This window comes from Streptopelia decaocto (genome assembly GCF_964273445.1).
Source record: "Streptopelia decaocto genome assembly, chromosome: Z".
Taxonomy (NCBI): domain Eukaryota; kingdom Metazoa; phylum Chordata; class Aves; order Columbiformes; family Columbidae; genus Streptopelia; species Streptopelia decaocto.
The window spans coordinates 5966252-5981851 of NC_138657.1; the positions used below are offsets into that span (position 1 = coordinate 5966252).

General features: G+C 37.2%; 1 protein-coding gene across 2 annotated transcripts in view; it reads left to right on the forward strand.

Moving 5' to 3' along the window:
- EDIL3 (EGF like repeats and discoidin domains 3) overlaps positions 1-15600 on the forward strand; it is a 252572-nt gene that overhangs the window by 101447 nt on the left and 135525 nt on the right. The window contains exon 3 of one of the 2 annotated variants that reach the window (XM_082074856.1): positions 3049-3078. The exons of the other annotated variant lie outside the window; for it this stretch is intronic. Within the exon in view, the coding sequence (XP_081930982.1) occupies positions 3049-3078 (30 nt within the window). The remainder of the gene's footprint in view (positions 1-3048; positions 3079-15600) is intronic. 2 annotated transcript variants of the gene reach the window in all.

Sequence of the window (15600 nt, forward strand, 5' to 3'; positions counted from 1 at the left end):
GTAGGAAATTTTTGGTGCGGTAATTTAGTGCATTTATTTAACAAGTGGAAAGCAGAGTGCTGACGTTGCATTTGAGCTGGTATGATAAAGTAAAAATAGTCTATTCTTTGAGTATTCAATAGTTTGTTGAAGGTTGATAGACGATTTTAAACATAGTCTATCAAGCTATGAGGGGTGAAAGAAGTCCTAGCATATATAGCAAGAGATGAAGTTCATTTGATTTTAAAAAAAATATGCATTAAGTACAAATGGGTTCATATCTTCATATATATTGTTAATATGCATCTGTAATTTCTGTTGAAGGTTAAGAAATACAGTATTGACAAGTAGATATGTCTTATGCATTTTACAGAAGCAGTTCTCACTAACTCTAGTCTAACCCAGACAAGAATCAACATAGTCTATTCCTGAAGGAGCCTAAACCAGCAATCAAATAGTCAAAATTAATTAAATAAACAGGAAAGTAACTTTATTGGCATAGCTGTCTTGGTGTCTGAGTGATTTATTTCAGCTGAGATTCAGCTCTCCAATTTTATTTGGACTTGTACTCAAGTGCAGAGCGGTCCCACTGAAACAACCATCAGAGTAATAAGAGAATCCAGTTTTGACTTACTAATGCTGGTATTCATCCCAGTAATTAAGTCTAAAAATCTTATTCACATAGCAATCTGAAAAAAAAAAAAAATGTTACTGGAGTTAATATTCTTTGTCTAATGGACAATTTTGTTTAACCAGATTTAATGCACAGTTACTAGTATTTTAATTATTTGTTGCTCAAGGAATAGTTGAGCTTGAAGCTAGTACAGATTTTGGCAACTGTAAAATATAGTAATGGAACTTCTAACTAACTTTCTTGTTCTGTTGTGTTTGTGTAGTCCTCTCTGCCAGTGGTACCTTGAGAAATTACAACATGCTTGATTGACTTGGTTTTGTAGTTTATTTCTTTACATCTGATTCTGTTATTCTTAAGGTTTCAATACTCAGTTTCTTTTTTTCTGGAATCAGCTGTCATGTTGTTATTGAACTAATAACATATCTGATTAGTTCAATTTAAAACCAATAGAGTGGTGTTTTCCCTTCTTTCTTTCATTGTCCTGAAATCCTCAACTCTTACAAACACATTTCATTTAAATTCAGAAATTATTCAGTGAAAGCATATGTTATTGCAATATTTAAAAGCTTCATGTGATCTTTACATATGTACATCTCGAAATGGATTAATCTAGTTTCAAAATACACATCTAGACACCAAGTGAGGAGTTACAAAAGGGAAGAGTTAGCCTCTTAAATACCTGATCTAGGCCAATGAGGATTTTGTAATGTACTTTTCTTGTAATGTCTTAATTGTTTATCTGAACACTAAGCTATATAAATAAAAATCACCTACTTACCTCAGGAAACATTAGTTTGAGATGAGATGGTTGGCTGGTGCTTCAGACAGTAGTTCATTATTTTCTACTGATTGGATTTGACAGCCCCCAAAAGGATACCATGCTACTCTGCAATTAGAAATACCTCATATGTCTGGCATTAATTGTCACATACAGTCACACATAGAATATTGTACTGAATTAAGCAAGTTTTATCATTGGCCTCAAATACAGTTGGTGTCTGTTGAAAGTCTCTGCTATCTCTGACAAATTTTCACTCAAAAAGAGGAAAGATCTGCCTGCTTCTTTCCTTATTTCTCCCACTGTAATACATGGAGTGAAGTTGAAGGCAAATAAGTCAACTTACCAAGCATGGCACTGATCTTTGAGAAAATGTTTGAAAACTTTATACATGCCAAGTGCAACCTCTGCAGCCTTCAGGGAGGATCAATGTTTGCTGTGGCTGTAGGGGCATTGTTTTATGGAACTGATTCTGCAAAAAATCAAACAGAAGGACCTTTCATTCCAACTGGTAGAAAAGACTCCTTAAAAGAGAAAAAATGAAAGTAAGAATATCTGTGTTTTGTATCTTAAGAGGGTCTCTATATCACATTTATGGAGAATCCTCTCAGGTTTCGACATGCTTTTAGAGTATCCAAGTGAGAAACACTTGATTGCTACTTTTTCTGTCATTGAAAACTTTGCAAGAGTGTGAGAAGACCATTTTTGTGATGCATGTGTATATAAAACATACTGACTGCAAGGAGATGAAGAGCTAGGTCACTGATGTACTTTTAAAATACAGTTTTACTGTGAATCCATCTGTTTCGTTATTTTGAATGAACAGGTAATAGATAGTCTGCAGTCAAACATGCTTTCTGATGGTGATTCAGGGCAATTTAATGGTTATCTATCACCGAAAGGGAAATGGTTTACTGTGAAGATATGAATTTGTATTGCTTTCCTCAGACACTAAACATATGGAGTGAAGAGTCCAATGGGCAACTACCCATCCTTGCCTCCCTCCCAAAACAAAACAACAAACCCCAAAACCACCATCTTTGCTCCCTAACTACCTAAATTCAGGATCATTAATTCATTGTTGCCAGCAGCAAGTTGGAGGAAAGTGAAGGAAACAGAAGGGGCAAGGGGTGGGCAAATGGGAAAAAGGTGTGGAACGTACCTCTCATTAGCAGCTAGTCAGCATCTGTCTCAGCTGTGTCATCAGACAACAAATTTAATTAGATTACCAAATACTTGGGCCTTGTGGTCGATTTCTTAGAAGGCTTTACCTTAAGAACCGCTCCTTTTTAGTATTGCAACAGCTGGCAGTAAACTTGGCTGCACAGAATTTGAGACAAACTCTTCTGTTGCGCATTGCTGTTGCAGTATTGAGCCTGTCCCACCAGCTGAATTAGAGGGAAAGGTTAAGAGTGTAACATTCTAAATGTAAGTGAAGATCTTAACTCATTTTAGCTTAGTTCTCCACTAAGATCTGTTATTCACGTTGAAAAAACTATTTAGCCTAAAGTTTTTCATGATGTCATATTGTCCATATATTAAGAAAATGCAAATAACATAACAGTTTGGATATATGGATTTCTTCATCTGTATTTTTCTCTCTCCCTTCTCTTTCCTTTCCCTTCCCTGTCCCCACCCCCACTCCCTTTTTGCACAGCCTCGATTGAAGAGGAACCAACTTCAGCAGGTATGAATAATTTATGATTACATCTGCATTGTGGTAACCACTGCTTTCTCTAAAATAACTTTAACCAGGTTTATTTTGGGTCTAACACATGCTAAATAGCCATATCACTGTTGGATTCTTTTCTCTTCTATTTCATCCCCTTCCTTTTTTTTTTCCACATCCTTAATTTGGAGTCCATAGGAGATACACTCCTCCATTAGTAATTTAAAATCTTATTTGCTGCATGTGCTTTCGTTTTTGCTTCTTCCTTTTTTAGGCTAGCACATCGGACTTCACACAAGAAACCAGGTCAAAAGCAATCAGGAGTTCAAAAAAATGATTGTTTATTCTACCTTTTTATCTGTCTTTATGCTGGTGAAGTTCAATCATCTGCATGACCCCCAAAACCGGCATCCTTAAAGACAGTGCACCCTGGGAACAAGCAGTGAAGGAAGGGAAGGACAGCAGGTGCAGAAACATCCTGTTCAAAGAAAACATTCTGCAGACTATGGCCTGAATATCTGCTCAGCGAACTTTTATTTCCATTGACAGGCTGCCAACTAGTGAGAACCGTTAACAACACAGTCATAAAAATTAGTTTAGGAGCTCCCCAGGAGACACAAACACGTAGTGTTTATTCTATTGCAAAGATTAACTATTTCTAATTAATTGGCAATCCATTAGCGTGGGAGTATTTAAAGAAAAAGAAGACAACGTACCAAAGAAAAATGCCGCTAAACAGCTTAACATATTTGAAATGGCACTGAGTTGTATAAACTCAGTGAGCTAAAACATCAAATGAGTAGGGAGTCACTTTATAGTGACTTGTTAAAAGAAGTAAAGGTCTCCAGAGGATGAAAGGAGAAAAGGTAAGGAAAGTGAATGAAGAAAAGATGGCAAGGAAGGATTGAACACTGTTTACAACACTAACCTACAACTTGGGAGCAATATAAGTAATTAGGGTACGGTGGAGAATAATAAATGAAAGGATGGAGAACAAAACCTAGAGTAGAGGGTAAGAATAGTTAAGACTAGCACTGAACAGAGAAAGAAACAAAAGGGAGCTTTTAACATTAAAATAATAGTGGAATGGAAAGAAAGCATGACTGAGGCGAGAAAAAAAATGAGAAATGGAAGAACTGAGAAACAAAGGAAGAGTTTGGGAAGGTACTGTAGAGTACTAACACACCCCTGAGGAGTATATATAAAAATTACTAAGCATCAACCTCCAACTATCTGTTTCTTGAGAGATCTGTCAGCCTTGAAATTTTCATGGAAAATATCTTAATAGAAACCTAATGCAGCTGTTCAGTAGAAGTATCAGTTAAAAAAAGAGATTATTTTTTAGATGAGAAAGAGAGAAAAAGAAAACAACACTCTTTTTTTTCCTTTATGGAAGTAGTTTCAGTATGCACATTTTGTAGAGATGGAGTTTAGAGGCATATACGGATACACTGTACTAATGTTCAAGACAATCTTGCTAGGGTTGTGCATTGTAAAACCATCATTCCTGGTGCAACCAGTGTATTGTTTCATGAAGATATTGCTTCCTTCTTTGCATTTTGAACATCACCACCGTTTTTGTGAAAGCCTGTAACTGTGAGCTGGCCAAGCTAACCAGATGCATCAGATGAAAATGGGTAAATGGAGGAAAATGGAATTTATAAGTCAGCTGTATGGCTTCACTACAGATCTCCATTCAACTCACCAGCTGAAATTTCAATAATATCACAAAAGTCTGCAGATTCTTTATTCTGTTCCTCAGGAGCCCTTGCGTTTTGGAGTGCCAGGTGACATGGTTTGCTTCTGTATTCATTTAAATGGTTTGGTTTTAATAACTTCTGACTGCTTTCTTTTACTTGGCCCTACTGTCATTGCTTTGTTTATTTCCCCACATAATTTTCTGTTCAACAAAGCTCAGCCAATAATTTACAATTAACATCTTTGAGCATTGCTCCGTCACAGGATATTCCTAAATGTTCATATTTTTTTTTTTAATTCACTCATTATAAATAACGTTTTTACACCAGTATTTTTTCAAATATTTCCCGCAAGACTTGATCAGATATGTTTCAAACGGAAATCATATACTTACTTGTGGTTAGTTAAGTGAAATGCACTAATTTTTAGACATTGTTTTTATTGTTATAGTTTCAGGGTTTGTTGGCATCTGAAAATGTGCCACAATTAGTTATGAAGTAATTAGCTATACCAGTTTAACTTTCTGCTTGAAAACTCTCAATGGAAAGAATGGTGATCTTTTCATGTTTGCTATTCCACGAGAGAATGCCATTTGCAGTGAAAGTATACATGTGAGAGAACCACTGATACAGCAATAAAGATAGATATTCCCACACAGACAAGTCAACAGCTAGAAGTACACAAATATACAGCATGAGAATGTTTTTGTTCTTTGGTTTGGACAGTTTAACAATGCCTCTGGCATAAATGGTAAATGGAAGATGTACAATATGAGACAACGTATTTGTAAACATTTGTGCACATAAATCTTAACTGCTCAGAAATTATATTGCAGAGGAACATGACTAAATACCTGCAAAATTAAGCTAATTAATGAAGCAGTAATACTTTCTGGTATTTAATCTGTTTCTAGAACATTAATACTTCACATGGTTATATTCTTCAGGAATTATTTTTGAAACAAATGTTTTCTTGGGAAATATTGTGATTAATTTGAAGCCTTTTTGTCAGATTTAATTTGACTAAACTTCTCCAAGCCCAGAATGTTTTGTTTTGTTTTTGTTTTCTCTTCAAATGATAATTTACACCTTTGGGAAAACAGTTCCAGTCTTTGCTTTTAGTAACAAATTGTGGATCTTAAACTGTTCTGCTGGATATTAATAGAGTATAACCCAACTCTACATTTGCATGGAATATGACTATGGTCAAAATAAGCTATATTTAATAAGGATACAATTTTCTAGAAATTCCATAAGATGAAATAATAATTTTCTGTACAGGTGTACGCAGCTTGTTTTGGATCTTCCTCATCAAAGCAGTGAAGTACATAGTTAGTATTTGAATAGCCGATGTGTAGTAAACCTATTGTGTTTGTGTCATGTGTTTAAGTATGTGTTTTCTAGCTTGGAGCTCAAATTAGGTGCAGCAGAAGTGCAGCCTAGAAGCTCAATATAAATTTTAACAAAAAGTGCACTATGTTGCTCCTGATGGGGGTGAAACTCAAAACAAGACTTTTTTACTAAGAGCAAGAAAAAAGTTTCAAATTTAGTGCTGAAGGGCATGCATGTGAAAATCAAGTAGTTTTTAAAAGTTCATTATAAAGATATTACTTATCCTAAGTTTTCCAGAGGAAAATTTATGGATAAAGTGCAATTATCCTTTACGTAAGATTAATCTATGTCTTAAAATTTAATAAGCAATACTGTCTCTTCAGATGCTTTGTATTTTTTGTTTTTATTGATTTTGCTTTAAGGTATGACCAGATGTTGTTCTTGCTTTGACAGTAACAGATTAGTGCATTCTTAGGGGATTGTTTCAATACAACTTATTTCTGTGATTGTATTGACATTTATAAAGCTATGTGTTCTGCCTCAGGCAGAGACCTCTTCCTCAGAGCACAAATGCAGTCATGCAGTCTGAAGGATGCAGAGGTGCTGAAGAATAAATAGAAATTACACCTGAAGCCTCATGCAGTCACCAAGAGTGTGTCACAGTAATTTCAGTGGGATGTACCTTGTTCAGGCAGAAAGCGAGTTCTATTAGCCACCAGATTTTGCGCTTCTCCAAAAAAGCAGCAAATTTCCTCAAGTTTGTGACATTTATCTTAGTGGAGCATAATTAACCTTCTGATTCTAGTGGTGATCCAGTAGTGTTGGGGAGGTGTGCATACACTTCCAGCTGCAAGGTCCAACAGCCATCACTTAGCATTCAAAACTGTTAAAAGTACCCTATGATTGTTTTCTAAACACTCTGAGGTAAGAGAGTGTGTTTAGTGTTACCACTGCAGGGGAGGAAAGATGAGATTAATTGGAAGGCAACATAATATTTTTCCAAACAAAACTTATTAAAGGATATGAAGTACTTTAAGTTGCAGCTAATACATGAATTTTGTGAGGATTATAAATATTATTTGAGAATTTTGTGAATATTATGTACTTTTAATTGATCTGTGATCCAGAATAAAATTAGAATTTATTTTTTTATTTAATCAAAGGGACAAACCAATACTATATCCCAGGCCTAAGTGCTAAACGTTACTGAAGTTTAGATTTTAAAAAAGTATGCAATCTTGGTTTAGCTGTAAGTAGATTTTTTTTCAATTTTCTGGTGAAATTACTGGTTCTTCAAAGTAATTGTTTATGGAACATGGTGAGTTTAAACAACAGAATAGAATTTGTATTGTAAAAATGTGAGCTGCATTTTTTGAAAAAAATAAGTACTTTTTCTTGTTCTAAATACCCCTGCATGTAAAAAATCACTGAATTATAATTTTCTACAGATTTAAAACGGTAGACATAAAATAATTAAAATCTGAAGTTTTCCCTTGTCGCAGTCTATTTTGAGGTAAATTCATAAATCAAATTTTTAAGATTTTGACTTTTCATAAATCTTTATGGTGGAAGGTAGGAAGGTTCTAGTCAGCACCATCTTAGATAGCTTTATATTAGTTAGATTATAATAGTTTGATATTAGTTTAGAACATAAGCAGAGTCAGATGGAACATAAGAAATACATTTTTCATGATGAGGGTGGTGAGGCCCTGGCACAAGCTGCACAGAGAAGCCATGGATGCCCCATCCCTGGCAGTGATGAAGCTCAGGTTGGATGGGGATTTGAGCAACCTGATCTGGTCGAAGGAGTCCCTGCGCATGGCAGGGAGTTTGGGCTAGATAATCTTTAAAGGTCCCTTCCCAAAAAAAACATTCTGTGATTTTGTAACTGAAATTTTAGATAGGGCTTTTGTTTGGGCAGAGTAATATTGTAACCACGTTCTCATTGTCTTTCCTTCCGTCATGTCAGCGAAGGCCTTTACCTTTTGGTGTTCAACTGCTCATCAAACAGCAGAAGATAACCAGTTGGCTAAAGTGCTGACAACCTGTTGTTGATCCTCAGAGAACTATATTATGAATTCAAATGGAAAACACTTGAGATCTTACTGAGATTAGTATTTACACAGGAATTATACTTGTATCCTTATAGTCTAACTATACTATATGTTTCACTTAAAAATACTTAACTGATTGTGAGTATGAAATTAGATTTCACAAAAGTTATCTCTTCTTCCTGAAAATAATGTCCTAATGGCCTTCCATTGATTGCAAGAAGTTCAAATGGTAACTGCTTTAATGATTATCAGAAAAGAAGAAAAAAAAAAAATAAACAGATGTTCCTAGCTTATTGAAATAAAACTTTCCAAAACAGTTCAGGAGATATTTAATCTTCTTACTTTCTCACCCTCAAAACCTCAAAGCTGCATCTAGCATAGTCTCAAGGACTTCAATTTACTGACTGCTGCACGGCAGCATGCTAAGTGTTGTAGTTTTGTGAGAGCATTCTCTCAGGCTGTCTTTTGAGGCACAATAATTATGCTGTGGAATGCAAAGCTATTCTATTTCACACATTTTGAAGAGGAAAAGCATCTTTCTGTGTTATTCTAAGGTAGAGAAATTGCTGTTCCCTCGGGGTCTGTAATAGAGTTTTTACTCTCTTGCTTAACTTGGTTCATGCATTTGTACTAATTCCTTTTCTTTTTCTTCTTGAAATGTGTATTTTACTTTTCAGTGCCTGAAGCTAACTTGTTAATTACTTTTACATATACTTCAAGAAAAATGTAGACTAAATCAGAACATTATAGAAAGGTCATGTTGAACCCTACTCCGATGTAAATGAGGTTTATGCAGTGGAAATGGCTCTAGATTCCAGGTGGCACTGAAGGCTATTACAGTAGGCTGTCACATTTTAAAGGTGGAAATCTTGCTTAGGTCAGGAATGGAAGTTAATTAGTATTTTCAGCCTATCTCTTAGTGAACGTTTGTCCATATATCATAAAAACAGCTCGTTTTGGCAAAGTTGTTTGCTTCTTTTCAGGATTAGACAGAGTGCTAGGAGGCTGAGATTAGCCTGTAGTGCTGGCAGCTATCTGAGAAACTCATACATGGGCAAATTTTTTAAATAATCTGCATGAAGAGTGGTATTTCTGGTGAGTTTACAACCTTCATCACCGTATACCAATAAAAGTGGAAGTGGAAGATCACAGTGTCCCTTAAGCCAGTTATTGCTTTATGTCATGAACATTTTATTTTGGTTGCTTATCACTTTCTCACCTGAACTTGAGACAGAGATTTCCCTATACCAGGCATCTGCCTCAGGCTGAACTCAGCTCAAATCGCTTCACTGTTTCTCATAATGAGGTTAAGGAAAAATGGTGTTCTGCTGCTCCTTTTTATTCTCAAAGCTGTTCTACTGAGAAACCTTTCTGTACCGATACTTCAGAGCTGGGACAAGCAATTTCACAGTGAAGTGTCAGAGGTTGCTGTTCTTACTGTCATGGAAAAGTCCACAGAGTCAGCCAAGGAGGTAGGCCTAGTTCACGCTCGATTAGCAGAGGCAGGTCCTAACCTAACAAAGTTGAGAAGTCGGTTTTAAGGAAGCCAGCAGTTTGTGCTGCTGTCTGAAAGTGAGTGAAATCAAGTCTGCCATGACAACTACCAATGCATCTCTGTATCACGGAGAGCAGGGAGCAGAACAGATGGAGGTGTCACCCTGGAAGGGAAAAACAACACCGTTGTTTCAGGCTCCAGCAATGTCGTCACTGTCTGCCGATACCAGGTCTGCATAAACAGGATATCTTTATCTTGGTGCTTTTCTATCTAGTAAGAAGTATTCCCCAAGAAGAAGCTTTGCAGCAGTCTAGACCTTGCTTGGACAAATACAAAGATCAGAACTAGCAGTTAAGACAGGGTCATGTGAACAAAATAGTAAAGAATTATCACTTTATACTGATTGCTTCAACCTCTGAAGATGAAGCAAGAACAAACAAGACGAAGAAGAACAAACCCATTTTTAAAAAGGGTAGAAAGGAGAACCACAAGAACTACTGACCTGTCAGCCTCGCCTCTGTGCCTTGGAAAATCATGGAATGGATGTTCCTAGAAGCTGTGCTAAGGCACATGGAGGACCAGGAGGTGATTTGAGACAGCAGGGTGAACCTTGTTGTGGCCTTTCTATACTTAAAGATGCCCATACGAAAGATGAGGACAGACTTTTTAGCAGGGCCTCTTGCAATAAGACAAAAGGTGATGGTTGTAAACTAGAGGAGGAGAGATTCAGGCTAGATATGAAGAAGAAATTTTTCACAATGAGGGTGGTGAGAGCCTGTCCCAGGTTGCCCAGAGAGGTGGTGGATGAACCATCCTTGGAGACATCCCAAGCCAGGCTGGACCAGGCTCTGAGCAACCTGAGCTGGTGAAGATGTCCCTGCTCATGGAATGGGGGTTGGACTAGGTGAGCTTTGAATATCCCTTTCAACCCAAACTTTTCTATGATTCTATGAAACTACTGTTCTTGTTGCTCCAGGGATCTCAGTGTTCTCTATTGCTCCTTGTGTTGTCTGTCCTTCCAAGAAGTAGAGCTGAAGCACAGGCGAAAATATAGCAAATGACTAACCAAGGCAGAGAACAGATAACAAAATCCTCTCCTGCTAGAACAGACAGATTTTCATCTGAGAAGAGATGGAAACTGGGACAGAAATTGCTGAGGGACAAGGGAGCTTACAGGCAAATAAATTAGATTAATGAATTGTACATAGGCACAGAGTGAGTGGGTCTGAATATGTGCACACAAAGGGGAAGGCTGCAGTGGGATTATCCATGTTGGGTTCTCTGCTGCTGGAAGAGTTGTCTCCATTTATGTGGCCATTTGTTTCTGGTTTCTTCTTCCAACATACTCGTGCTTTCTTGCTCTCTTCTTTAGGCTCATTCTAATGATTGTACAGCTACATATTGAGCTGTACAATCATGTACAGCCATGTGGCTGTTCCTGCTGAAAGTATCCTCTTCCCTAATGCAATTTCCCTGATAGAGTTAGTGTTCATTTAGTTCAGCTCCTGGATCTGACTTACCATGTAGTGACATGTGTGATGTCAGTGGGAAGGGGAATTTGGTGGAAATATGTAGTGAAAGCTATAGCAAAGCAAAAAAATTGTCTAATTTTTGGTGAGCTACTGTAATTAAATTGCATTAAAGCAGTCAAAGATTCCAATACAGGCATTAAATGCATGGAAAGTGGAAAAAAAACGAGAAAAAAAAAAAACAAACAAATACTAATGAAAGTAAAACAAGGAGGAGTACTGGTTGGTTTGGGATTTGAAAGCAGGTTTAAAAGCCTGATGAAAAGGACTCGTTAAAAATAGCATCCCAAAGAGGCTTATTTTGTGCCTATTTTCATTTTAAGCTGTCTTATGATCATCTTTAAAACACTGGATTGACAGTGAAAATATAAGACTACCAAGGAAGAAATTTTACTCATTTTCTGTTCAGTGCAAATTTAAGTGGTTTTTAGTTAGTAAGGCTTTGAATTACATATTCATTCAGGAGGATGAAGAAGTATTGAATAATGACCAATTTGCGGGATGACTGGTCCTGTAGAAAGATAGTACATGGTAGCAAAGTTAAGGGCTATAAAGTAAACGTGCTCTTAAAGATGCTAAGTATAGTTTGCATGGGCAATGAAGCAGACCATTCCATGACAGTCATTGTAAGCCAAATAATATTCATCAGTGTAAAGTTTTAGTGGTGTCACATACATTATGAGTTCTTGCCTACATGTGAATCCGAAATCCTGACTGTTGGCAGTTGTGCATTTGACACTAAATTGTGCCAAGACTATTTGGGCAGTAGTCATTTTGGACATCAGTGCAGAAACAGTATGGGTAGATGTCATCTCATTCTAATTTCCTCTTCAAGAGTGAGGAGTCCAATCTAGGTCCACCTTTGCAGTCAAAGAAAAGAAACAGAAACCTGTGGAGGACAAGTCATCTCAGTAAGTTAGATATTTAAAACAAAGCAAACAGTTATTCCTTCCATTTTCTTTATTTACTACAGGAGTGTGCACAGATCATGTCAATTAGGGAGAAACTCTGAATTTAAGTAAATCCCTTTTTCTGGTTACTATAGGAAGGACCCACAAGTGTACCTTGGTTTTATGTAGCCCAGAATCATGGTGTGTATTCACATATAAGTATGCACACATTTATGATTATTCTCCTGAGGTTTTTAGGACCTCATCTTGTAAAACTGTTGATTTATGTTGCCATTCATTTTTCTTCACATTCCTTTATGTTATCTCCTTCCAGGATATACATTAAGTACATTAATATTCTGTGCTTAAATGATTTTGAGCCTACAAAAAGCTAACTCCATGTATAACTTCACTGATGCAAGTTTATAAAGATCAGGTTTCAAATAATTATAGTTATAAAAATAAATAAAGTAGCTGTCATAAGGTTTCCTGAAATCTAATGATCTTTGAGGTATAAATTGTGCACTCTGGTGCTGACTACTTCAAGATAACATTTCTAAATTCTGAGCAAAGTTAACCAGTGTGAATTTTACAAGTACCATGTAGTATTGATATGATTATAATGCACCAGTGTCGTGTTGGAGGAAGTGTACCAGAAAAGTCTTAATTTGACACTATTGTGAAATCAATATATAATGAAACAGTAGAAAAAATTAATTGGCTTACAAAGGAACAGAAAAGTGTTAAGTATTGCAGGCTCACGCTGTGTACAGTCCAGTCCTAGGTTGTTTAGTGTAATAAGCAAGAGAAAGAAAAGAAACAAAAACATATTTTAAGATTAAAACCAAGAACAAATTAACCATCTGTGTTATTATTCAATTGCCATGTTATGATATTTAATAGCAGAATGAATGGGAAATATTATTCTCTAATAACTTTCCTAGGAACAACTCTATATCACAATTTCTACAATTTTACAAGTTGGCTGATATACTGAAAGTGCCAAGGAGAGCCTTTAACCATAAAAATAGCTTTCATCATGTATCTTGCAAATCTGCTGTTGTAGTAAGTTTTCTTTTCACTTCATATATCTTGTTCTTAAATAAACACATATATTTTTATCTATAACTGTTGTTTAGTAAAAAGCAAGTAAACAAACAAAAGTCTACTATGATTCTTGGTAATCTATGCTGGTTCTTGGTAATCTTGCACAATAAAAAAAAAAGGCTTCTTACAACCAGAATCCTTGTCCTACCTTTTCAGTAGTTCATATCCTATCATGTAAGGGTATTAAAGAACTTACACATGTGCCTAAGCTTAAGCAGGCTCGATAGCTGCTAAAGCAAGTAAGGAGGAAGTGCCAAGGAAAACTCACAGCCGTGTATCAAAGTAGCAGCGAGCATGCCTGAGCTGAAAGAATATGGTACTTCTATTTAATTCACTCCCTTTTGCAACTGATTTTATAATCAAGGAAAGATGTGACTTTTAGGATTCTGATGTAGGTACATAGGTTGCAGAAAGGCTATAACGAGGAACTGTTTGTAGATACAGGTAGCATATTTTGTTGAACCAGCTGGTAGGTGAAATGAACAGACATTCAGGCACATGTGTTTTTCTTATGTCTGAAGCAGCAGTATTTTATCAATTGTGATCATGGATATGCATAATACTATTACATTGCTGTGGATTTCTGGTGCATCAAAGACGGGGAAGTGTTAAAACTGACAGATAATGGGATTATCTGCAAATAGAATTAAGTGCCCTGGAGGACTGAGCAGAGGGTTTAAAATAGAGGTGAGGTGAGTCATTTTCTTCCATATAGTCTTTCTTATTGTGGATCTCTGTCTCATCAGCTACTGATCTGATGTCCAGTTACGATCCAAATGAGTTTCTTCCTGCATTGCTGTGCTGGTTTGACTGAAAATGAGTTAATTTTCTTCATGCAATTAGAAACCTTTCCTTTTCATAGCTAGCATAGTCATTTTTTGGACTTAGTTTGAGAACAAGAGACAGGACAGAGGTGATGTTTTTAATTGCTCTGGTCTGAGAGCCAAGGATGTTCTGAATTCTGCCCACAGGTGTGAGGTATCGAGGAAGGAGGACATGGGTGGGGCAGAGCTTGACAGACATCCAGACTCATCAATAAGAGCATCGCATACAATTAGCATCATGTGAATTATTTAAGGAGGGTTGGAATCTTCTGGTCTCTCACTTCTTCTCCTTGTTTGGTCTTTTTGTTGGAGACGGGGGAGTTCTATTTGGGATGGTTAGTTCAGCCTTTTGCTTCTTTGCAGAGGTGTCTTGGCCTTTCTTCCTTTCTTCCTTTTTTCTTTCTCAGGAATTGGCTGTTCAGGACCAGGTGCTGCTTTCTGGGACTGGTTGCTTGGTGTGGAGGGAGTTAGTGAGGAAATGCATTGAGTGTCTTTTATTTTATATTCTATTTCCTTTATATCTATATATATATACTTACTAGTAGTGTATTAGTATTTTGTTATTTTATTTAACTGTGTTTATCTCAATCCAAGTTTCTCCCTTCCCTTTTGATTCTCTGCCCTTTTTGTGGGGTGAAGAGGGGGGCGAGCGATCAGCTATCGTGGTTGTATTACTAGCTCTGGTTAAACCATAACGATTGCACTATTAACAGTTCTTCTGCCTACTACCAATCCTCACAAAACCCCTACCAAGTGAAAAAAGCCCAGCTATCCCAAACTGCCTTGACTCTGACTTCTGGCGTGTCAGCCACTCCTCCCAGCTTACTGTCATCAGCAAACTTGCTGATAGTACACTCAATTCCCTCGTCCAAATCGTTAATTAATATATTGAATAATATTGGCCCTAGTACTGACCCCTGAGGCACTGCACCAGATACTGGCCTCCAGCTAGACTCCACACCATTGACTACCACTCTCTGGCTTCTCTCCTTAAGCCAGTTTGCAACCCACTTCTCTACTCTATTGTCTAGACCACACCTCCTCAACTTAGCTGTGAGGATGCTGTGGGAGACTGTGTCAAAGGCTTTACTGAAGTCAAGGTAGACCACATCCACCACTCTGCCATCATCCATCCACCTTGTTACCCTCTCATAAAAGGCTATGAGGTTGGTCAAGCATGACTTACCCTTGGTAAAGCCATGCTGACTGCCCCTAATAACTCTCTTATCCTTGATATGCCTTGAGATGGCACCAAGGATAAGCTGTTCCATTACTTTCCCAGGGACAGGGCTTACCAGTCTATAATTACCCGGGTCCTCCTTCTTGTCCTTTTTGAAGACTGGAGTGACATTTGCTTTCCTCCAATCCTTGGGCACCTCTCCCGTTTCCCAAGACTTGGCAAAGAAGATGGAGAACGGTCCAGCAATGACTTCATCCGCCTTATATTCCTCCCAAGTGGCCAGCCCCTGCTTCCATGACCTGTAAACTCTCCTCTTCTGCTTGAGCATACCCAACACATCCCTATTCAAACACGCAGGCCTCCTGGCTCCCTTCCTTGACTTCCTACGTGTGGGGATGCTCTGATCCTGAGCGTGGAAGAAGCAATCTCTGA